At 41.4% G+C, this 26,341-nt stretch overlaps 1 protein-coding gene across 1 annotated transcript in view; it reads right to left on the bottom strand.

Moving 5' to 3' along the window:
- The window catches only part of LOC126119508 (discoidin domain-containing receptor 2-like), a 306,612-nt gene that overhangs the window by 30,410 nt on the left and 249,861 nt on the right, over window positions 1-26,341 (bottom strand). The window contains exons 10-13 of the mRNA XM_049915069.1: window positions 21,564-21,805; window positions 16,846-16,996; window positions 11,094-11,275; window positions 3,448-3,591 (exon numbers count right to left, since the gene is read on the bottom strand). Of these exons, the coding sequence (XP_049771026.1) occupies window positions 3,448-3,591; window positions 11,094-11,275; window positions 16,846-16,996; window positions 21,564-21,805 (719 nt within the window). The remainder of the gene's footprint in view (window positions 1-3,447; window positions 3,592-11,093; window positions 11,276-16,845; window positions 16,997-21,563; window positions 21,806-26,341) is intronic.

Genomic DNA, 26,341 nt, shown 5'->3' with positions numbered 1-26,341 from the left:
ACTATTCAGTGTCCCCTCGACGATCACCAGTGGTGTACGGCCAGTGTAAGAGATCGCTCCCCACACCATGATGCTGGGTGTTGGCCCTGTGTGCCTCGGTCGTATGCAGTCCTGATTGTGGCGCTCACCTGCACGGCGCCAAACACGCATACGACCATCATTGGCACCAAGGCAGAAGCGACTCTCATCGCTGAAGACGACACATCTCCATTCGTCCCTCCATTCACGCCTGTCGCGACACCACTGGAGGCGGGCTGCACGATGTTGGGGCGTGAGCGGAAGACGGCCTAACGGTGTGCGGGACCGTAGCCCAGCTTCATGGAGACGGTTGCGAATGGTCCTCGCCGATACCCCAGGAGCAACAGTGTCCCTAATTTGCTGGGAAGTGGTGGTGCGGTCCCCTACGGCACTGCGTAGGATCCTACGGTCTTGGCGTGCATCCGTGCGTCGCTGCGGTCCGGTCCCAGGTCGACGGGCACGTGCACCTTCCGCCGACCACTGGCGACAACATTTATGTACTGTGGAGACCTCACCTCACGCCCCACGTGTTGAGCAATTCGGCGGTACGTCCACCCAGCCTCCCGCATGCCCACTATAAGCCCTCGCTCAAAGTCCGTCAACTGCACATACGGTTCACGTCCACGCTGTCGCGGCATGCTACCAGTGTTAAAGACTGCGATGGAGCTCCGTATGCCACGGCAAACTGGCTGACACTGACGGCGGCGGTGCACAAATGCTGCGCAGCTAGCGCCATTCGACGGCCAACACCGCGGTTCCTGGTGTGTCCGCTGTGCCGTGCGTGTGATCATTGCTTGTACAGCCCTCTGGCAGTGTCCGGAGCAAGTATGGTGGGTCTGACACACCGGTGTCAATGTGTTCTTTTTTCCATTTCCAGGAGTGTAGTTGGCACTTGCAACTTGAAATTTAATCATATTTATTCCTTTAAGTTTCTGGACACAAATTACTGTTTGTCCTACTACACTATATTAAACTGCCAATTCATCAACGAGTGTTTTGACAGCTCAACCGATTCAGAGCTTACTTTCAGATAAGAACCCAACATTTCCGACGCTTGAATGTTTTCACGCCTTGGGAAATAATTTACTCGTTCTTCTGCATTTCTACGTCTATGTAATATAACTGTTCCGGCTTCACATAGTTAATTTCATCTGTGTCTGCCCTCCTTTCTAGATCTCTTCTTCCTAAAAGATTTTCCTTGTTTATAACGTCTGGAGCTTTGCCTTCATCTATCCGCTTGAAGTGTTGTCTCTGTTCTCCTCTGTACACTTAATATTCTCATTTAAATTGTAGCTTTTCAGTTCTTCCCGGATATCATCATTTTTATGTGGTCCTTCCTTGAGCAACGTCTGGTAGTTCTGAGAAATCTCATTTCTACAGACTGTATGTTAATTTTCTCTCTTTTTCTCTCAGTCCCTGAATTCGCAGTTATAAAGTAGCAGAGGCACTGCCACTGTTATATACATATTGGATTTTGTGACTTTTCTAATTTTATTTCTTTAAAGTTTTATTTATAGTTCGACAAACGAGATGTTGAAGTTCGTTGGTTTCCTTTTTTGTGTCTCAGTCTATGTCCGGTCTTACTGATACTGTAGACTTTCTCAAGTACCTTTTTCTCTAAAACGGTATTAGCGATAACTGTCAGTTTTCGGTAGTGAGGTACAACTTTTTGTGTAAGTAGCATATATTTTTTTATTGTAATGTTTTCTTGCCAACTCATGTAACTTAAACACAGGCTGTTATAGATCTATGTCTGTATTTTGTAATACAGTTACATTATCTGCACAAAGTGTAGCATTTCTTTTCAATTGTATATCTTCGTTGACCTCCTTCTTCCAGTTTCTTAGTAAGTCCTTATTATAGGCGTTAAGAAAAGTCAGTGACGAGTTACAACGCTGTCTGAGATCTTGATTTATTTTCGTCTTATTTTTTTATGGAGATCCCGTATTTATGATTATTGGTATTTATTATTGGCTTTATTATTATTGGTGTCTCTGTATAGGCTTCTTGATCACCTACAGATTGCTTGTCTTGTCCATTACTGTCCGAAGCCTATCACTGCTAATGATCGAATCAGAGGCTTTTTCGAAGTCAGTAAAAGAAAAATGTATTTCTAGATTGACCAGATGTCGTTCCTCTAAAATTCTCCTGATACTAATAACAGTAAGACTCCACGAGCGTCCATTTCATAGTTCACTTTGCTCTTCTCCCAAAGAAGCATGTGTTATTACTTTAAAAATTGTTCATTAGTTTTGAATGAGCTGTATCAACTGCAATCGAGAGGCTTGTACCACTGTAATTGTCTTTGACGCTTTTTATAAACAAAATTACTAGGACGGTTTTCCAATCATCATTGATCTATAGCATTACCAGCATTTTTTAGATAAATTAAAGAGCCTTAGTTCCCACAGCGTCCCTCCATGCCGAATAAGTTCAACTTTTATTCCATCTGGGCTACAAATTTTGCGATTTTTCAAATGTCTCACAACCTGCTAAACCTCATGTAAGGTTACTGAATTAATGGGTTTGTCAGAGTGTTACTTATACTGTATTTATTCAGAATATTATAAATTCTTATAATGTTGTATCCACTGTTCTTCATTAATTACTATAATTCGAGCATTAACTCTTTTTGACTGATTTAAGTACTTTAACGTTCTATTTCCCATGTATATCATGTTCGATATTTGTAATTAATTTGTACTAAGATTCTTGGAATTTTTACGTATTACTTGCTTAACATGGTTCGGGTATTTTCGTCTACCGTTACTCTGTTTCTTGTGCTCTTTTCTAGTACGAGCACATAAGCCTTTTGTTTACCCTTCAAGCCTTCCATACTTTTAACCCTCTCCTTTTTAACTTTCTCTGCTTACCAATCGCTTCAAAAGCAGCTCTTTAAACACACTCTTTTACATGGTTCCATTCTGCCTACTCATCATGTGCAGTTGCAGTTTGCACTAGGTATACCTATTGTCTCTATTGATTCAGTTTCTTAAAGCTCACTTTATCGTCATAAACATAGTTGAACACTTCTTCTGAAGGATTTGGTTCTTTTCAGCAAATTTCTTCCATGTCCCTATTAAATTTTTTTTTTCAACGAAGAGAAAATGGTCTGAATCTTGTACATCTTTTCCTCCATGTACCCTTATTTCCTGTAGTTGATTACTCTGTTTTGATTTTACGACAAAGTAATCTACTATAGATTTAAAGCATTCTACAATCCACGTATTTTATTAATGTATTTTTAGCTTAAAAAACCGTATTTTCAGTTTACTGTAAGTGCTGAACTGCCTTAACTCCCGTCCATTATCACTAATGATTTGTTCTCCGAAAGTCGAAGCTACTTCAGGTACAATATCAGTTACTGATTTTGGAATTAATGTGTGCTTACGAGCGACGAAAGTGCTCTCTCGCGGGGAGACTGCCTACCTCTCCCAGGTGGCAGGAGCCGACCCTTTCGATGACCCTGAGGCACTCCCTGGGCACCTGCGGCAGCGAGGGAGCCTCCTTGCAGCGGTAAGGGCGGTCCGCCACGGGCACGATGTTCCAGCTCACGGAGGGCGGCGTCTGGCGCTGCAAAACGTTCAAAAACACTGGAGTCAATGTTTCAGAAAAATTACTCAGTTCTAAACAATGCAGAACGCACATCTTAAAAAGCTAGTAAAAAGCTTATCCTCGAGAAAAGTAATGTAGAACCAACGGAAAATGAAAAGGAAAAAAATATTTGTTTTAATGTATAGTTGCACTTTTATTATGTCTACTGGCTACAAGATGGACAACCATCGGAACGTCCCTTGGTGCCAGTCGTCAGTCTCATTTCCAAATTAGATGTGCTAAATAGTGTGGAATCTGTGACACACCAACTTGGGAAACAAGATTGACGGCTGTCACCAGGGGATGCTCCGTGGATAGTTCTTGATGCCAAAATAATAATAATGAAAATGCGACTATACATTAAAGCAAATATTTTTTCTAATTGTGTCGATCGCTGTTGCAACCGATAGTATATCGGAATATGTAATATGGAAAGTTAATAGTGGGTAATTTCCTACTTACTACATGTCCTATTATTCTGCTCGATACCAGGGTGTATAGTAAATCAAGAGAACGAATTACCGGGAGAAGCAGCCAATGAATGAAGCACGCAGTGCAATACTCCTGCCCCGTACATGTCGTGACTTTGCTGCTCAGGTAGAGTTACATGTAGCTAGGACGAAGAGCAGCCACACAGGCGAGGTGTGCTCCACCACGCGTAGGACGCAGCCCTATAATGTATGACATGTATCTGCCGCTTGATGATCCTCCCTTAATGAGTGATGCTTGTGTCGCTTCGGACACAGTATGAAGCAATATGGTTGGCTGTGCCTTACATTGAGATGAAAGGGCTAGTTTATCTACACGCCTTCAAGTTATATCAGCTGATAAAAGAAGAGTATGGGACGACTCTTAAGATTCCATGAATTGTCGGACGTGCCATGGGCGATACGGCATTGGACAAGGATCACATGCTTGGATTGCTTGGATGGAAGTCGGCCGCATCTTATTCAAAGCAACCGTTCTGGCATTTGCATCAGTCGGTTTAGGGAAGCCTAAATGCGTCTGGACCGAAGAGGATTTAGGCATCGCCGTCCCGAATGCAGGTCTAGTGTGCTGTCCACTGCGCTACCTTTCTCGACAATAATTCTGAGAGGGGATTTTAATACATTATCTGCGTTGCTGACTCATTCAAAATTTTTGTAAGCGATCAGCGAGTAATACACCCTTTGCCGTTACTTTAGTCTTCCTCATGTATAATTTGTGTGTTATTTTAGTTTTTTCTCCTTTGAGCGAACTTGCAACGTTTCACTGATTATGTGATATGTGTCGAGTTAGAGTGGAAGAAAGTGATCGCAATTTTACATAAGACACTTGTAGAGGTAATAGTGAGAATATACAAGATGAAGTTACACATAATGGATGTCTCTCATTTCGTATGTAATAGCCATGTATGGTAGGCTACACATACTAAATAATTATATGATATTGCCAATTGATATTACAAAATATTCTCAATTTCAAAGCTGTCCAGTGACTAACTAGTCCAAACTGAAGTTTACCATTAGACCCCACCACGTAGATCCTAGAGAACGCGCCGTGCCACTTCAGTCATAATTAACAGCAATACGTAGTTCAGCACAATGCGTTTTGGCAGAATTCTGCTATCATCAACTGCCCGTCTAATAACAAGAAATTAATATTTGTTGTGTGCGCAAGCGAGGTTCACACACAACACCAATAAAAACCTCACTCATATACAGCATGATTCAGCTGCCCTTACTGATGGGTTTTATGAAACCTGCAACGAATTAAAATACACGGGCGAGAGTTTCATAATTCCTCACTCGCCAAAAGCAAACTACTGGCCCTACAGAAAAAAATGAACAAAATCTTTTTGTAGGACATTTAATGTAATTAAATTTGGTGCTGGAATATGTTTTCCTTAGAGGGTATAGTTTTCGCGTTATTCACCATAATCGTACAAAAGTGACCTTCAACTGCACCCTTACTCTCATATTCAGTCACTACCGGTCGGAATTTCTAGTAAGTCGTTTATTCCCACTACCTCCTAACACTGTAAAAGTATTTGCGACTGCACAAATTATTTCCCACATTCGACCTCGTTTGGTCTTCATTGACTGGCCTTACTATGCCACCAGCTAGGTCGAGCAATTACAAACTGTATAACAGACATGTGTGTAAATTTTCCCCAAGAGTTTTGTGAATTTTGGCACTATAAAGTATACAATTACGTTGTTGTATTCATCAAGCCTTCTGACTACGAATCTACTTGTACTACGCTTGTAAGGGTTAAGTTTGTATCGAATTGCAAACGGATTCACTTTTAGCGTAAGGTTACGAATTCGTTTTTCTTTTATTGCCTCACGGGCACATTTAAATCAATAATGTTAAGGAAATGGCCAACTATGCTGGTGGTGTACTAACTCAGTCAGTAGACTAAAAAGGTCGAATACACTAGAAATCCTGACTGATGATGGGTGATTGTGAAGGTGGAGGTGCATTTGAAGGTCACTTTTGGAGGTTTCTCTTGAATAAGTCGAAAACCGTTGCCGCTAGCGAAAATACATAGCAAAAAAAATGAAAACATTCAATTTTCTACAGAAAGGTACTGTTCCTCTTTTTTTATAGCACTAACAGTTTGCCGTAACGAGCGAGAGAATATGAATGTCTCACACGTGATTTTTGAGGGCGCTGTGGATTGCATAAAACCCATTGGCAAGTGGAGCTAAGTCACCCCGTGTAGCTTAGTGTACCATTAAGATATGGGTACATGATAATAACTTATCACTGCCAAAATGTAAATGCGAAACTAAAAGCTATTATTAAACATGACTGAAGCGGCAAATTGAGTTGCTTATAAAATTCGTAAAACAGACGCAGTTATCACCCGCATCTATGCAACGAAAAGAAAAAAAGTTAAAAGTCCTGTCGTCGCTACAAGAAGTGCCTCTGGGAGGCTTGGAATATGTCTTACTGAGCGTTACTGAAGAAGCAACTGCATTTTGCAGCTCTCGTTCGAAACCATATCGATTCGAAGTCGGACATTTAGAATTGCTCCATATGGCTGGTAGCATTGATTTCCCAGCTTTATTCTCTTAATTTTCTTATGTAGAATTATAAAGAGACTTGTTTACAAGCCTCTGTACCGTCAGAAGACGAGCAGGTTGCACAGGATATCATTTCTCCATTAAATTGTCAAATATTTGTGAGTGGCTGTATTCAGTCTCATTACGCGGTCACAATTTGTGGAATGAACATAATGTCTATCGCATCGGGATACGTTTCTACAGCACATTGCTACCTAATAATGACCTTCATTCAAGCCTATTAGTTTTCTTGTCATATGTAGACCAATAGTTTCTGGTCATATACTCGTCGTAAAACGTTATTAACAACGTCTCCTACAAAACGAATGCGTAATAAACAGTGTGGAACTTACTATGGAAATAAAACCAACCTGTTTTACTCTAGAAATAAAATAAAAGGAATGCTGTAAATAAGTAGCTTTGTTGTTAATTGTTGGATCTGAGCTTGCGATTGTTATACTCTATTCGTAATAATTTTATTGCTATTAAATTTCATACGTAGATATGCCTTTCATGTCGCATGACTATTCGTTCAGGAAATATATGATTCTCTCTTCAGGTTCTCCTATACAATAAGCTAGCTCATCACATTTACTTTTGGATGTTATTCTTCCGATCCTATCAAAACATGTGTGAACGAGAATATGGATAAGCTAAGCAGGAAAGAGCACATGTTCACGGCTGCTGAGAGACGTTAAAATCTTCCGTAAAGAATCCACGTGACTAGAAAAGTATCTGAGCGTGACACATTCAATGACATAATGTCTATGAATATTTCACTAAAATGATTGAGTCAGACTACGAAATAAATGGAATATATGTATTAACACCATACGTTAGAGAAATGGAGGAGCTTTTTATCATAAAAGTCATTAAATTGTTGTAAATACATTAGAGAAAGTGAGATTATAGGGGCGAGTCAGAGACATTTGACGACAATTTTATCAGGCCATGACTGTAGTTACCCAAGGTAAAATTATTATAAGCGCTACAAAAACAATGAAGCAAGCATTGGCCTTTTAGATACCACAAAAAGACGCAATAATGGTTTGAAAACCATTCGTTTTATAATTTCAAACTCCATTTTCTTGCTACAGGCTGTTTTGTTTTATTTGCGTTCCAGATGTGTTCTGCCCCTTATACTAGTATTAAAGACATCTTCAGTGGTTTTTAACCTAAATCTACCTTTAACATGAAGGTGAAATTCGTCTGGAACGCAAATGAAAGAAATATTAGCTTGCATCGAGCAAATGACGTTTCAATTTATAAAACGAATATTTCTGTACTCGCTGCGCATAATGTCAACAACAGACTTCTTATATGAGAAGGAGTTTTAAAATATCTAAAGCCGTCATGTGGATTAAAAATATACCAACGATGACTGTACAAACAGTTTTTACTATCGAGTTGAAATATTTCAGCTGCTGACCTGAAAAAGATTCATGATTTTGGGCAAAACCTTATGATTCTGTTAATGTTATGTGGTAGGCTAATTCGCTTCCAAATGATCGTAAACATTGCTAATTCACTCCACAACATCTCATGGATTAAACTTGTACCAGTGACCTCTGCGCAAATAAATCAGGTTATTAGATAATTTGTAAGACTTCATTATTTTCAAACAGGTTTTTGCTACGTTTTGTCATCTGTTGCCGTTATTGTTCTTGTTATTGTTGTTGTCATCGTCGTCGTGGTCTTCAGTCCAAGGATTGGTTTGATGCAGCTCTCCGCACTATTCTATCCTGTGCAAGACTCATCGTCTTCGAATAACTAATACAACCTATATCTTTCTGAGTCTGCTTACTGTATTCATCTCTGTTCTCCCTCTACAATTTTTACCCATCACACTTCTCTCCAATACTAAATTAATGATCCCTTGATATCTCAGAACGCGTTCTATCAACATATTCCTTCGCTTAGCAAATTTTTCCTCAAATTTCTTGTGTCTCCAGTTCTGTTCAATACCTCCTCACCAGTTACGTGATGCACACATGTTACTTCAGCATTCGTTTGTAGCATCACATTTCTAAAGGTTCTATTCTCTTCTTTTTTAAACTGTTTATCGTCCATGTTTCACTTCCATACACGACTACACTAAAAAAATACATTCACAAGAGACATCCTACCATTTAAGCCCATATTGGATACTAACAAATTTCTCTTCTTCAGAAACGCCATTGCCGCTCCAGTCTGGCTAGCATCAGTTATTTTGCTGCCCAAATAGCAAAACCTATGTATTGCTTTAAGTGTATAGTTTCTAAACTAGTATCCTGAGCATCACCTGCTTTTATTTTGTTACACTCCATTATTCTTGTCTCAGTTTTGTTGATGTTAATCTTGTACCCTCCTTGAAGGCACTGTCCATTCCGTTGAACTGCTCTTCCAAGTCTTTTGCAGTCCCCAAAGAACTACAATATCGTCAGCAAACCTCAATGTTTTTATTTCTTCTTTCTGAAGTTTAATACGTGCTACAAATTTTTCTTTGATTTTCTTTACTGTTTGCTCAGTATACAAATTGAATAACATCGGGGATAGGCTATAATCCCTCTTAACCATTGCTTCCCTTCCTTGCCTCATGACTTTTGTAACTGCTCTTTGGTTTGTATACCAGCTGCAAATAATTTTTACCCCCTGCCTTTTTTCTCTTTCTGCGTTCAGAATTCCAAAGATAGCATTCCAGTCACCAATTCGAAGCTATCTCTAAGTTTACAAACGGTAATAAAGATAGGTTTGCCTTTCCTTAACATACCTTCTAAATCGGCCGCTGTGGCAGAGTGGTTCTAGACGCTTCAGTCCGGAACCGTGCTGCTGCTACGGTTGCAGGTTCGAATCCTGCCTTGGGCATGGATGTGTGTGATGTCCTTATGTTAATTAGGTTTAAGTAGTTCTCAGTTTAGGGAACTGATGAACTCAGATGTTAAGTCCCATAGTGCTCAGAGCCATCTGAACCATATTTTCTATGGTAAGTCGTAGGGTCAGTATTACCCCACGTGTTCCTACATTTCTTCTAAATCCAAACTGATCTTCCCCGAAGTCGACTTCTGCCAGTTTTTCCATTCTGCTGTAAGAAATTCATATTGGCATTTTGCAACCACGATTTATTAAACTGACAATAATTTTCACAAGTGTCAGAAACTGTTTTTCTTGGGGAATTATTACATTCTTTTTAAAGTCTTTGGGTATTCTGCCTGTCTCATACATTCTGCCCAGCAGATGGAAGACTTTTCTCGTTACTGGCTCTCCGAATGGTGTCAGTATATCTGACGGAAAGTCGTCTACTTCAGGGGCCTTGTTTCGATTTAGATCTTTCAGAGCTCTGTCGAATTCTTCTCGTAGAATTCTCCCATCTCGTATTCTTCTACATCTATGCTTGTATTATTGCGTTCAAGTTCATCTCCATTATACAGAACATCTATACACTACTTCCACCTTTCAGCTTTCCCTTCTTTGCTTAGAACTAGTTTAACATCTGAGATCTTGCTATGTATACATTCGCTTCTCCATTCTCCAAAAGTGTCCTTAATTTTCCTGTATGCGGTATCCATCTTACCCCCAGCGAAATATTCTTCTAATCTCTTACATTTGACCTCTGGATGTTGCTGCTTAGCCGTTTTGCACTTCCCCTTAATCTCAGTTTTATACGTTTGTATTCGCTTTCGCCTGCTTTATTTGCTTCATTTTTATGTTTTCTCCTTACATCAGCTAAAGTTGGTGTCTCCTGTGTTATCCAGGGATTTCTACTAGGCTTTATCCTTTTACCTATTTGATCGTCTGCTGCCTTCACTATTTCATCTCTTAAAGGAACCCATCCTTCTTCTAATGTATTCCTTTCCCCTGTTCTTGTCAATCGTTCCCTCTGGTTCTTTCAGTTTATCCAGCTCCCATCTCTTTGAATTCTAACCTTTTTGCTTTTTCTTCAGTTTTAATTTAGAATTCATAATCAATAAACTGTGATCAGAGTTCACACCTGCCCCTGGAAATTTCTAACGATTTGACCTCTGGTCCCGAAATGTCTGTCTTACCATTATACAATTAATCTCATACCCTTCGGTGTTCCCATGTCTCTTCCACGAATACAACCTTCCTTCATGATTCTCAAAGCAAGTGTGGTTAAATTACACTGTATTCAAAATTTTACCAGACGACTTTCTCTATAATTTTTCCCCCCACTATTTTTTCTTCTCTTTCTCTTCCTGTTATCGAATTCCAGTCCTATGTCGTAATTAAATTTTCGTCCCCCTTAGCTATCTGAATAATTTCTTTTATCTACTACACAATTCTTCAACCTCTTCATCATCTATGAGTTTGAAATCTATTGAACGATACTAGGAGTAGTCAGAGTCGCTACTCAACTCGATGCACACCCGTATCCAAAGAGAGAGGCGGAAAAGATTGTGAATGGAAAAAAGTGTGTTGAGTGCGGGCACTGACCGGCCGGCGCTCCTTGGGCGCCGTGTGGCAGCGTCGGCCCTTGGCGTGGCGCGGCGAGGCGAGGGCGGACGCCGGGCCGCCGGCGGGCGCCGCCGCCAGCTGCAGCGTGTGGAAGTGGCGCGCCGCGCCGCCGCCCGACTCCTCGTCCAGGCGCACCACCAGCGACTGCACCTCCACTGCGTCTGCGCGGGGGGCAATATTATGTTGTAGTTCAGCCACTGCTGCGTCAGGCACCGTCAACAGGCAAGATCAGCTGATGCCGTTGAAGAAATGAGCTGCGCACAGTGTCCTATGAATGCAGCGTAACCACTTTACGTTGCCCGAAGCTCCAGATAATTTTACTGCATGTATAATGCCTCCATAAATTGAAAAACAGAGAAATAACATCGTGAGCCATTCGTTAACTGATTTATAGTGGTAGGTAGGTGCATAAGATCGAAGGGTTTTTCTTTTGTACATTTATATTCCGGTTGCTATGAGTTTATTATTTTATACCTCCGATTTTTTATTTGTAGTTCGTTGTTGCTATTTGTGTTTACATACTGTCATTTTGTTGTTTCGAGATAGAGGAGCTATGTTGCTTTTGCAATGCCAGGTGGAGAATTCGGAATATTTTCCCATATATTCTTCTGTCTGAGTTGAAAGGAGGGATGACCCCAGTGGAGCCAGCGAGAAACATTTTCGCCGTTTATGTGGATGATGCCACTGGACTGAGCACCGCAAGAAAATGGTTTTCTCGTTTTAAGGAGTATCGTTTTGAAATTAGTAACTCTTCACGTTCAGGATGACATTTGGGAATTGCTGATGATTGCTTTAAAGCATTAGTCCACAATGATCTACATCAGTATAGTCAAGAGCTGAAAGATGCGATGAACTGTGATCATTCTGACATCGTGGACATTTGCGTGCCATGGGGAAGGTTCAGAAGCCTCTTGTATTGGTACCTTCTGCTCTAGGCCAAAGTCACAAATATCAGTGGATGATCATGTGTGCATCTCTGCTTGCTCGTGAACAGAACCGACCCTTCCTATCCTCTGTCGCTATTGGTGATGAGAAGTGACGTCGTTATGCAAACAGAAAGAAAGGAAAGGACTGGTTAAGCTAAACAAACCAGCAACTCCCTGTGCAAAGACCCGCGCGCATCAGCTACATATAATGCTGGTGGAACAGCAACGTCGTTGTGTACTACGAACTGCTTCCCCGAGGTGTAACCATCACCGCTGACATTTATTGTCAACAAATGAGACGTCTGCAAGAGCAACGACTAGGAAGACTGATTGAAGTGATGCTACCCAAGATAAAGGCCGCCCGCATTCTGATAGACTGAGTAAAACTCTATACAGGAACTGGGTTGGGAAGTGGAAAGTCATTTCGCACCCTCCGTAGCATCTGATCATGTGTACTCAGAGTTTCAACTTTCCCGCAAACAACCGAATATCCTTCAAGGAAGTTATTTTCCGTGTGAAAATGCGTTCTGAACACGGCTCGAAGAGATCTTCGCCTAAAGACCATGTGATTTCCACAATTACGCCAGCGTTGCCAGAGTGTTGTGAACAGTGAAGGACAATATATTACTGAATCAACGCATATTGACATGTATGTAAAGGGGCATAGCCATCATCGTCCATCTCAGAAGAGAGTTGTGTTGAATATGCTCACGGAGCAACGATTTCCGGGCATGGACCACCTCGGCTGCGAGAGTAATCATACCGCGAAGGTGTTAAGAATGAACCGATGCATTCCGTGGTATTAGATCAACGCATCGAGGAAGCAAAGACGCGACGCCGGCTAAACAAACCAGGAGGACAAACACATACCGCTGCTTTCATTCTGTGATGCAGCAACTAGTGACTAAGGTATAACCCTAAACAGCCAAGGAATCACACGAGTCTTCCAGACACATAGGAAAATTAAAGAAATGTGGCGATTTGGTGAAGATAATTTCAGCCTCAGAATACCAAAGAATTATAATTTTCCTTGAGAGTGTGCAGTAGTTACGTAGGGAAGTGTATAATGGCAACTGGTATTTGCTCTGTTAAACAACTCACGTTACATACAGGAAATTTGAAAAAAGAATTCAGAGGTGGCCGAGGGAAGTATGTTGAACACAAGATGGTGTTCGAACATTTGGTATTTATGTCCCACACTTCGAACTGTTGGGACTCTGTGATTAACAGAGCTGTGAAGATTAGACTATTTTATAACAACTTCAGTAGAAGTACCGGCTGTGAACTTAGCAATTTATGGAAGCCTGCACTTGATAAAGAAAGAGCACAGAGGCCAGCTTCTCACAGTTTGCCGATAAATCTAAGTGATGGCGCGGCAAGCAACATTGAACAGCCAGCGTAAACGTAATCTATGGACGAAGAGGGCTAGTCAATCAAATTCCTCATCTGGGAATAAATGTTGATTGGAACTCCCCCTCTCCTAAATTCTACAGTTCCTATGAAATCCGGAAAAGACTCCCCTGGCCTTCCGCATCCGGTACCTTCCCCACCTCGCATCCTCACTTCCCATAAATTCTACTCTTTCTGCAGCACCTTCAGTCACAGTACCCACTATCCCAGACACTAAGCGCAAACCAAGGTCCCTGCTGCTCCACTATAAGCATATTCAACCTTCCGTGCCTTATCCACTCTCTACTGACGTAACTTAATCCGATTCCCACGAACAACTATGATCCCTCCAGAGGTATACCCTTCTTTCCAAAGTAACCACAACGTTCCACCTCACACCATCCTTCAGCGTTCCTCCATCTCCCTTCCACCACCTCACCGAGTTTTAGTCGCTGTCTACGATCCTACATGGCCCCATAGTCAATTTCATCACACCATTTCTATCATGATCATGGTCATTTTCATGCCCCATCTGTATCCCCATTACACCATATCATTAACGTTACGTCAGTGATATGATTTTAGCTATAATATAAAATCATATGAACAGTTTTGAAAACATAAATATTGTCCAACAATGTGATTTTTTAAAAGAAATTGTTTATTGTTTCTTTTCTAAATATTTCTGAATATATTTTGGCTGGAGAACTGTTTTATTCGTTCCCACCTGCCCCTTCATATCGAACTAAAATAATAACAAAGGAAAAAAAACTGTTTCACGACATTCACCCAATTATGAAGATACTACTCGAAAGCTTGTTACTTTTACGTGGCAAGTTAACCCATAAATTTTCATCCGATGACTCCGTTGCAAAAGGCTTCATAGCTATAAAATTGCTAAGTGCGTGCATAATTTCTGTTATTATACGGTTTCATCACTGTAGACAGTTTCCGACTCCAATAAGTTGCTTCAGTGGGATCGCGTTCCAGTACCAAAGCACACATATCTCCGAAAGTATCACAATACACTGCCTGGTCTAGGACAACACATAACGATCTGAGCCAAGAAAACCGGCCAAAATCTTACGGCATTTGTACATGTCCCCAGATTATAATTCGAAGAACTGTTGTTCTGCTTTAATTTTTTCTATGCATCATGTCTAGCTTCTCTAATTAAATGAAATACGTGTTCTCACAACCAACTGTGGTATAGTTGTAAACAGAAATCCCACAAACGACTTCCACCTAATCCGCACTAAACTACAAGTTTCTGTCATATAGTTTATGACATAGAAATTAATATTAACGTATTATATCACTCTTCAGTTCATTCATAAGAAGTACTTTCCCCAGAAGCCAGTGTCTTACCCAACAAAAAAAAATTGTCTGAATGGAATACATGACAAATAGTCAAATATTTACATGATTTTGAATGATTAGTTGAACAGGTGATTGTTGAAAGGAACATAACTCACTTCTGGATAGTTTTGAGAAAGACGCAAAGAAACTAACGAATCCTCTTTATTTTGGACCAAACAAGTAGAGATTCTTTGAGGAAATAGTTAACTGGGAATGGACTGTGGGGCACACTGCTCCATGGCCGTTGCTGTGTTTTTCAATGAGAAAAATTCCTTCGTGTCCCAGAGTCTTTTCATGCTTAGAAGCATTCATAAACAATAATATGTGACACATAGATAAATACTTTTTTTCTGGAATTATGTTTGATATATTCAATATTTTGTGTGCATACATACTTTCTGTTACTTTGTTACTGGGAGCAGTAACGTAGCAACAGCGGAATCGGTCACCATCTTCAAACAAAATGTACTCAAACCAGGAGAAAGCCCAATCTGTTCTCCGATATCACGAGACGCAGTCACAAAAAAAAAAAAAAAAAAAAAAAAGAAGTTAAAATTCAAGACAGCGTACTATAGACAGACACCAGACGTTAAAAGCGTCAAGATGTGATATGCGAAACTGAAGGAAGCAGGGAACGTCTGTGATCTCCCTAGAACAAGCAGGCCTCGATGTAGTGCACAGATCATTCAGACAGTGAGAGACGTTTTTGTGAGAAGCCCCAAGAAATCCGTTCGCAGCGCCTCACTGAGTTTCAGGTTTCGAAGAGATCTTTGCACCGCATCCTACAATAAACAATCTATTTTCCATGAGTACAAAGTCCAGATTGAGCAGTCCGTCTAACTAACAGATTACAGTGTTCGCTATGACTTTGTTGTTGCCATGTTGGTAGAGAGTGAGGAAGATAATGACTGCCTAAACGTCTCCTTTTCTAGGATGGGCCACATTTCATTTGGATGGCGTTGTCAGGCGACGCAATGCTAGGATCTATGGGTCCGAGAATCACCACCCGATGTTTCAGATCGGAAAGCACTTTCTTTTGCTGAACGTGTGATGTAGTCTTGCGTACAATAAAATCATACGACCTTTCTTCTTCAGTGGAACAACAATCACAGGTAATATCTATCTTGATATGTTGCAATTATTTGTTGTGCCACAGGTTCAGAACATCGCATACATAATTTTCCAACAAGATGCTGTGCCACCTCATTGGCGTTATATATTCGTGCCTAATTGCATACAAAATTTCAAAGTAGATGGATTAGGCGTGTTGGTTCCATCAACCGGCCTCCTCGATCGCCAGCATAATACCGCTAGATTTCCTCCTTTGGAGTGCTATCAAGAACCACTTTTTCCAAAACCAGAGACCGATATGACAGCATTACGGCCAAGAATTTCCGACGTCATGACATCCATCCGTGAAGAATTGTTGACGACTCGTTTTTGGATTCGAATATCGCATGGATATCGTTCGGGTAACGAAAGGAGCACACGTGGAAATTTGTTAACTGTGTCTCTGTACGCAAAAACTTGGATATGTTTCCTGCATTTCAAGATAAAAGGTACGTGCCTATGTGTCAGATTTTCTGCCTAATGCGTGTTTGTAACCAGGGAAAGACTTGTGGAACAAACTGTGCAATAATACAACAACTTTGGTACTTTTTAACAATCAAGTATTAATTTCTTACTTCTGGGTTCAAATTTGACAAAAATACTCAGAATTTTGTTGTGATGTTTTCAGTTTATTCTGAAAATGAAATGTAGGACTTTCGGTAGTTTTAAAACTAGTCGAGACTCAACGGAAAATTAACATTCCTATGTTCCTTCAAGTAAGATTAAAACAAGACAAAAATACACGTGAGTGACCTTGAATTAAAAATCAAGGGCCGTTCGTCTCATTTATTTTAATACGCAAATGGTGAGTGTTGAGTCATGAAAAAGAGGTAGTACTTTCGATCGCATTAGCAGCTCTGATCTGATCAGTGAAAGGAATGGTTTAGCCCATCTGTGGTGAACATGACGCCGTTTAAATGCTGGTGGAGAAGTGAAATGCGTCTTACCTGTGTGCGACGGGAGAGTATCGTAGCGGGCACAGGCGACGCCTGAGAGGCCGACGTCTCCGCCGATCGTGGTGGACGGTGAACACGGTGCACACTCCCTGGGAACGATGGCGCCTCCCGCAGGGCCAGGCACCACGCTAAGCAGAAGGTCCTAGCATCGGAAATTACACACGCGTTCAGCTGTAACTCCTACCTAATCACTTCAGCTTCTACGTTATAAAAAACGAGACTTGTAGAAACCACACACTCTTATGTGTCCATCTCTGTAATTCATGTAAGTTCGTATCTCGTGCAGCAACAACAACTGTTGACGCTTGAATATCTATACGAAGCTAATGAATCCAAGGCTAAGTAAATTGCTTCATTGTGGTAATTTAAGATCATTTCCCAGCTACATGCATGACGTAAATACACTGAGTGGCCAAAAGTCATGACATGTTAAGAGCTAGTTTCTCCCTTGCGACCCTTCAAAACCATAATAACAGGCATGGACATTACGAGGTAGTGGCATCCCTCTGGAGAGAGATCCATCCAAGCATCAGTCAATGCTACTCACAGCTGGTTCTGATCCTTTGGTGCCGAATTAATTGAGACTGCACTGATAACTATAGCATCTCATAAATAGTAGACTGGGTTGTAATTGGTTGATCTGAGGAGAGAACGTTAGGGAAGAGGCGTACGTAATTGTCGTGAATTCACTGAAACGCTCAAAAAGCCAACTGCATTCAAACAAATAACGTTGTAGTGTCCTGTGGAAACATGGCTTGCCCATTAGGGCACCTTAATGCTATTGAGAAATGCGGATATTCAGAAGTGCCCACATAACATGAATCTGTCCCAGAAGCTGGAAAATAATTCAGTGTGAACACAGTCCAAACCATAATTGTACCACTTTCTGCCTGAAAAGAGTCTTGTACACACATATAATCCATAACGTTATGGGCTATAGGCCACACTCACGGGCCCATTAGCTCGATAAAACAAACCGGAATGCGTGCTACTCGCCGACATGTCAATCGTTCATCTCTCTATGCAGATATCAGCAAGGAGACAAGAACATGTCATCGGATACTGAAGTCTATGCCATGAATATGCAGTAAAATAAATGGGTTCTTCTCTCCCCTCTTCCAAATCGTCATCAACAGGACTCGCAGTAGAGCGGCGGTCGCCACGTACAGCGCTCCAGGGCTGACGTAAAGTGCGTTAAGTCAAACACTTGTACTCTTCCTATGCCGCGGTTTATGGTGTTGGAAACATTGTCTCAGCGATACTGATCACCAACGTTAGACTCGAATTCTGTAGCAATCTCCGATATGACTCATTCTAATTATTGCCCTACTTTCCAAGTAAGTCAGGTCTGCAAGAGACATGCTAGCACTCGCGCGATACACCGCAATTAGGAGCAACATTCGTGCGTCATACACGATAGTTTCTTGATATGCGATAACCTTTCCCTGACTTTTGAATACTCATTTTATGAAGATTGCTAATTGGCGCTGTTGGCGTTGTCTGGTATATTACATTGCATGCACTATCAATAGTATTCACCATTCGAACAAAGCAAAAGGAATTCAGTGTCACAGGTCTAAAGATCCGGCTTTGAGTTAGTAGATCCTTGAAGGCAGCTTAACTATAATGACGGAAAAATTGCAACACCAAGGACTGTGCTATAAATGAAAGCTGATGTGTGTTTCTACATCTGAAAGATAATGTCTATTCAGATTTCTCGCCAGTTGCATGAGAGTGGCGCTATTAGCGCCACTATGAAGATGTAAATAAGGTTTGCTTTAAATACACCCTGTCACTGTCGTGAGCGTTAGTTATCTTTGAGATTGGACGTGGTGAGTTGATGTCAGTCAAGAATACCTTAAAGGCGACAACACCACACTGAGCTTGAGCGAGGTGATGTACTAGGACTACGAGAAGCTGGGCGTTCCTTCTGCGGTATTGCACAAGGGCTAGGCAGTAATGTAGCCACTGTACACTATTGCTGGCACAGGTGTTCAGAAGAACATACGCTCGCAAGTAGTCCAGGTCCCAGACGGGCACATGACACTACTGAAAGGAAAGACCATTTGAGCAGCAGTTGGCAACACAGGTACACACCGCAGTGACACAATGAACCAATCATTTACTTCATGGACATCTCCGGGCCATACACCCTGTGGCGTACATTCCACTGGCCCCAATTCACAGGCATTTTCGACTTCAGTGATGCCAAGCAATAGCTCAGTGGAGGGCGGAATAGAGATCTGGTGTGACATCTGATGAAAGCTGGTTCTGCGTCGGTGCCAGTGATGGTCGTGTGCTGATTATAAGAAGGCCAGTCGAGGATCTGCAACCAACCAATGCCCGTGCTAGACACACTGAACGTACACTTGGAGTTACGGTCTGGGGTGCGATTTTCTGTGACAGCAGGAGCACTCTCATGCTTATCACACGCACAACGGCTGCAAATTTATACGTAAATATAGTGAGTCGACCTGTTGTGCTGGCATTCATGAGGAGCATTCCAGGGCCTGTTTTCCAACGGCGTATCGCTCGTCCAGAGACCGTTGTTGTAACGCAACATGTTCTACAAAGAGTCGCCATGTTGCCTTGGTTGCTCGATCACCAGAATACATATGGAACACTAACGGCCAATAATTCCGGCGTCATCCACAAATAGCATTAACCGTCGCTGTTTTGACCAAACAGGCGCAACATGCATGGAAATCCATCGCACAAACTCACATCCGGCACATGTACTATACAATGCATGCACGGTCGCATGCGTGCATTCTACATTCTGGCCGTAAAAGCGGTTTGTAAAATACTAGAACTTTACATTTGCAGTGGCTTATTTCATTCTTACATTAACCTGTGACCTCGCAATGATAATCACTGAAATATGTTGCCTAGACAAACGTAGTCCCTAAATTTCATTACTTCAATTATCTTTCCCTTGTGTGTGTTGAGATTTCTTCCCGTCAGTGCATATACAACTGTACCAAATTTTGCGTGAATTTTCGGCAGTCAACCAGTACTGTCCTTAAGTGAGCCTCAGTATCAAGCAGGTGCGAATCTAAAGGTTGAAGCAGAACTTCAGGAATACCTTTAATGCTTACTCAATGACACCATGTTCGGATGCTGTTATTACAGCTCTTGGTACGAAAGTGAAATGCTAATTTTGGTTCAGCTGTATCACATATCTGACTGAATAATTATGCTCTTTTCCACTTCCAGAACATGCAGGGTGTTTCAGATGTGATGGTCAGTATTCAGGGATATGACAGGAATGAGCATTAGAAACAAAAACCCAGATAAAAATGGGCTCTAAAACGCATACCGATAAAAATGGCGTATAAAACGCATACCTTAAGAGCTATGTGCAATTCTTCATCTTCCATGCCGTGAAACGAATCTTTTGTACTGGAAGCTCTTCGCGTTGCATATTTTGGGAAGTGGTAGTATGGACCAAAACAAGGAGAAAATGTCAAATAAACATGTGCTCTGAGATGCATAACTTAAGAGCTATGAGCACTTGTTCATCTTTCCTACTCTGAACACAACTCTCCTAATTGTAGGCGTTTTAGAGTCCTTATTTACTTGACTATTTTGTTTCGATTGATCGTTCCTGTTACATCACCGAATATTGACCAACACTTCTGAAATACCCTGTATAATTCGCCTGAGTAAGATGCATCATATAAGTGTATGACGCTTTTAAGTCATACAAAAATGCAGTTGAACGACTGTGTCTGTTCTCTCGGGTATTCAGGAGTTGGGGTTGTCGTAATGGTACGTCCTATATATAACGCCACTGGGATAAACCCAAGAACATTTCAAAATCATAATACACCGGGAAAGTTTAAAATCACGCTAACTCTGTGTATATACTCGTTCCAGTTCGTAACAGCTGCAGTTCCCTAGAGTAAACTACAACAGTGTTCTTTTTTTCCCAGAAACACACGCGTCGTCCGTATGTTCAGCAAATGTTGACAGTTGTGTCTTGTATACCTTAGGATTGCAATAACCTTTAGTGATGATCTTGACAACGGAGGCTTAGAGCTAAAAGAATATAGCAAACGATCACTATCACTTAATGAAAATGTTTTTTACAACTGAATGAGCTTTCGGCATGTTTCTGTCATTACAACACGTCTACCATTTTCGAGTTGCTGGTCACTAAGTATGCACCTTACCAGCAATGTCAGTCACTGATTACATAATTAACGATTTCAGCGGAAACTTTTATCGCTTCTTTCCAAATTTACTGTGATATTTAGTAATAACTTAACCCTAAAAAAGTAATATACGCGTATAGCCAACGGAACTGATTTTTATTGTAGTCCACATATGTCTGCTGTCAACAAGTACCTTCATAATTTCTACCAACAGAAACTCAGTCATATTCGGGAAATAACTGCAATTTTATGAACAGGATTTTGGAAAGTTTACAGAACCAGATAAATAAAATGGGGAGCGATTAACCACACAGAAATGTCCAAAACATATAATTGCTAAAGTTCTGAAACAGAAGTGACGTTTATGAAAGAAATAATAAAATGGGAAATTACTTCTATCACAAAAATGTTATACTTTTATTCTATAATTAATAGAAAATTGTTTTTCAAACTATTACTTTTCGACTTTTTTTATTGTGCCTGACTATTTTCCCTCCCTTGTATTCCATTAGAATCATCCGACCACAACATGGTAACACGTTCCGAACTGACCTTCATGTTGAGGGTGACTCCGCTGAAGGGGTTCCTGAGCAGCGTGGGGGAGGAGCCGGCCTGCATCTTGTGCCTCCTGCTGAGCGCCAGGATCACCACGAAGACGACGAGCAGCAGCAGCATCACCGCCGTCAGCACGCCGATCACCACCTCCACGCTGCCTCCCTCCTCACTGGGCTCCTCGCGGGCGTCTTTCATATTGGCGTCAACGGGTATCTCGTTCACGTTCACCGTCGCGGGAACTGTGTAAAAAGCTATAAGTACAACTGCCGTGGTGGCAAAACTATTGACGGTCAGATTTAGGCAACAGTAACAATGACAAAAACGCCTTCGTTACTTGATTCCTGATATCTAAACCAGGCACTTCACGCTGAACGTACACGAAGTGATGATTTACGGCAAAATAACCACCATCTTCCTTTCTATATCTTCGTATCTGCGTAAGAATTAGGATTACAGCAGACATGTTTTATTTTACAGCGCACCAAAATGTTTCGATTAACTTTGGCTTTATAACTAATTAGAATTATTCAGGCTAAACGATGTAACTTGGACACGGTCACATTAAATATATCGAAATGGTGTTCCTGGCAAAATTTTCTTTATTTTCAACAATTTTATCTTTGTTATGTAATTGAACACTTAAGCAGTTACATTTATATTTGATTTAAACAAAGAAATGTTTAGATTTTAATTTCAGTGGAAATAATGTGGAAATAGCTATTGGTATGAGAGTGATCGATGGTTGGAGAGGATGACTGTTGGGGGTGCTGTGTTTCTCGCTTCTGGTATTGTTTACTCTTCAGTGGAACCATCTAGCAACGTTCGTTGGCATTTGCATTTAGAACATTGCTTAGCTATACAATCCGAAAATTTCACTGCAACCTCAGTATAGATTCTTTTCAAGAAATTTCTCAAAACCATTAGCGGAGATACAGCCTTCCACTTACAAAATGCTTCAGTATTATCGTAAAGAAGAAAAACCAGATACTGGTGTTAACAATACAGTACTATGAATTATTTGCGCGTTTAGGAACTGAAATTTTCACAAAATTCCTTTCCTTTTGAGCCATATATTAAATATCACTCACTAACCTTCGCTTTCAAATAATGCTGAATTGTGTTTCAGTCACAGGACATTTTGATTTGGGTATGCATGTGAGAATGTGTGTGTATGAGTGTGTGTGTGTGTGTGTGTGTGTGTGTGTGTGTGTGTGTGTGTGTGACTTGGACACGTTCAGTATTTTTTTCAAAGTATCGAAATGACGTTTCTGCCAAATTTTCTGTATTTTCAACAATTTTATTTATTTATTTTATTTATTGTGTTTATTAACATTGATGGTGGGAGGAGAGCGCCTCCTTTGGAAGGTCCTACGCCCACTTTATTTCCTTATCTACACTGAAGCGCCAAAGAAACTGGTATAGGCATGCTTATTCAAATACAGAGGTATGTAAACAGGCAGAACACGGCTCTGCGATCGGCAAAGCCTATATCAGACGACAGGTGTCGACCGCAGTTGTTAGATGGGTTACTGCTGCTACAATGGCAGGTTATCAAGATTTAAGTGAGTTTGAAGGTGGTCTTATAATCGGCACACGAGCGATGGGACCCAGCATCTCCGATGCAGGGACAAAGTGGGGATTTTCCAGGACGACCATTTCCGGAGTGTCTCCGGTGAAACATCAAATCTCCCACTTCACTGTGGCCTGAAAAAGATCCTGCAAGAACGGGACCAAAGATGGTTGAAGAAAATCGTTCAACGTGACAGAAGGGCAACACTTCCACAAATTACAGCAGCTTGCAGTGCTGTGCCACCAACAAGCGTCAACGTGCGAACCATTCAACGAAACATAATCGATATGGGCTTTCGGAGCCGAAGGCCCACTCGTGTATCCTTGATGACTGCACGACACTAAGCTTTACGCCTTACCTGGGCCCATCAATACCGACAATGGAGTGTTGATGATAGGAAACATGTTGTCTGGTAGGACGAGTCTCGTTTCAAATTGTATCGAGCGAGTGGACGTCTACGGGTATGGAGACAACCTCATGAATCTATGGATCCTGCATGTCAGCAGCTGTTCAAGTTGGTGGAGGCTCTGTAAAGGTGTGGGGCGCGTACAGTTGGAGTCATATAGGACCCCCGATATGTCTAGATACGACTCTGATATGTAACGCGCATGTAAGCATCTTGCCTGATCACCTGCATCCATTCATGTGCATTGTGAATTTCAACGAAATCAAATGTTGAAATGTGTGTGAAATCTTATGCGACGCAACTGCTAAGGTCCCTAAGCTTACACACTACTTAACCTAAATTATCCTAAGAACAAACACACACACCCATGCCTGAGGGAGGACTCGAACCTCCGCCGGGACCAGCCGCACAGTCCATGACTGCAGCGTCTCAGACCGCTCGGCTAATCCCGCGCGGTAATAACGAAGAACTTAGGCAATTGCAGCAGGACAATGTGATACTCCATACGTCCAGAAATGCTACTGAGTGGCTCCAGGAACACTCTTCTATGTTTAAACACTTCTGCTGTCCACCAAACTCCCCTGACATGATCATTATTGAGCATATCTGAGATGCTTTGCAATGCGTTGTCCAGAACAGATCCCCAGCCCCTCGTACTATCGGATTTATGGAGAGCCCTGAAGGATTCATTGTGTCAGTTTCCTCCAACATCACTTCAGACATTAGTCGATACCATGCCATGTCGTATTGCGGCCCTTCTGCGTACTCGCGGGGACGGTACACGGTATTAGGCAGGTGTACCATTTTCTTTGGAATGTAGTTTAGGGCAGAATCTGGGTGTAACAGTTGGTTCTGAAGAGAAATTACAATTAGGGAAGTTGTGACAGTCATGCATTATCATCCCATGTGGACCACAACGCAGGAATAGTAGGAGATTAGCACATCGGCGGATGTTAGATTTATCACTTTATGCAGACCAACGACTTTTTTCAATGAACTGCTCATTTCTTATTGTATTTAGTTCTATACAATGTCTCCTGCCAACAGACTTGCTGCTGTGGTAACACTGGTTCCTACCCTATCAGCGAAGTTAACCGATGTCAGGCTTGACCACCATCTTACTCTGCATAGTGCAGATGGAAGCGGGGTGCACTCATACCCTGCATGGCCAATGGAGGAGCTAGATTAGTGGGAAGTAGCGACTCCGGTCAAGACAGATGATAAAGGCTGGGAGGAAGCGGTGCTGATCTCATGGTCCTCCATATCTGCATCCAGTGACACCTGTTGTCTGTGGATGACTTGGCGTTCCGTCGGTACCCTTGTGTCATCTTAGGCCTGTTCGGACGGAGTTTAATTCAGTTCTACTAATACCTGCAAATTGTTTATCGCTGACTGCTGATTTTTGCGCCTGTAACTGCATCCATGCTCCTCATATCTGCAATATGCAGTTTGTACATTGCTCCATCCTTCTTGGCATTTCCTAAGCTTCACCGTCCATTGCCGGTGGTGAATGAAGGGTGAAGCTTTGACAGTGCCAGCCACTCGTGCTGGCGAATCGTCAGTAAAATCATTAGATGACCGTCGGCCGAAGAACCCGAGACAAAAGCAAATCGGCAGTTTGTCAACAAGTGGCCACGAAAGCCTTAACAATTTTGTAATGCCCTTTTCGCCATAGCTAGTCTGCTTTTGATGTCCTCCTTGCCCCGTCCCTCGCTGATTATTTTGCTGCCTAGGTAGTAGAATTATTTAACTTCATCTACTTCATGACCATCAATCGTGATATTAAGATACTCGCTGTCCTCTTTTCTGCTGCTTCTCATTACTTTCGTCTTTCGTCAGTTCCCTCTCAATCCAGGATCGTATTTTCTTTGTGAATTTCTGAAAAGTAGTCATATATCTGCTCTTATATACTTAAATGTAGCTTGCATCTGGCGCAACGCATTTACTAATTTGTCACTCTTTCTTTCACAGATCATCGACAATTTATTGCTCTTTGTTGTAATTGTTTGTTCTATTTTTGCTTCGTCTTTGTTTCATTTTTGTGCTTAATTTTGATTTGTGAAAAATGCCGCGAAAAACTGTTAACAGTACATCGCGGTATGCAATGAGTGAAATAGCTAACTCAAATAATTTGACCGATAATACTTGCGACACTAATACAGCAGCTAATTTTGGCATGGATCGATTTATGGCATTATTGCTACAACTTAATGAAAATCTCAAACAGCAAAATAATGAAAAATACGACAACCTTAACGAATCGAACAAACAATTTAATGAAAAACTAGAAAGCAATTCCAAACAACTTAATGCAAAACTAGACAACAATTCTAAACAGTTGAATGAAAAACAAGACAACGATTTCAAACAGCTTAGTGAACAGATTACAGCCGTTGCCGTGCAATGTCACGATACTAAAGAACAATTACGTGAGGAAATTAAGGCTTGTGCTAGGAACGATAGTGAAGAAATTAGATCTGTGGCACAAGAATTAAGTAATACATATGCAGCCACAACGAAATTACTTCGAGATGAAATTAGTGCAGTCGCTAAACTATGTTCTGAAAACGCAACACAGTTACGCGACGAGTTTAAATTAAGCGTCAGCAGAACTTTCCCGCACACTGGATGCGAAAGTAGACGCGAAATTTGACCAACAGAACAGCCAAATTGACGAACGTTTTAATCGCCACCTACAAAACAGTGAAACGCGTCACAGTAAATTTATACATGAACAGAATAAAGTTAAGCAACAAGTCATGGAAAGAATTACTGCGCAGAGACAGGAAGATAAGCGTA

Source organism: Schistocerca cancellata, chromosome 1, assembly GCF_023864275.1.
Source record: "Schistocerca cancellata isolate TAMUIC-IGC-003103 chromosome 1, iqSchCanc2.1, whole genome shotgun sequence".
Classification (NCBI taxonomy): Eukaryota; Metazoa; Arthropoda; class Insecta; order Orthoptera; family Acrididae; genus Schistocerca; species Schistocerca cancellata.
This window is presented reverse-complemented; position numbering and strand designations above follow the sequence as displayed.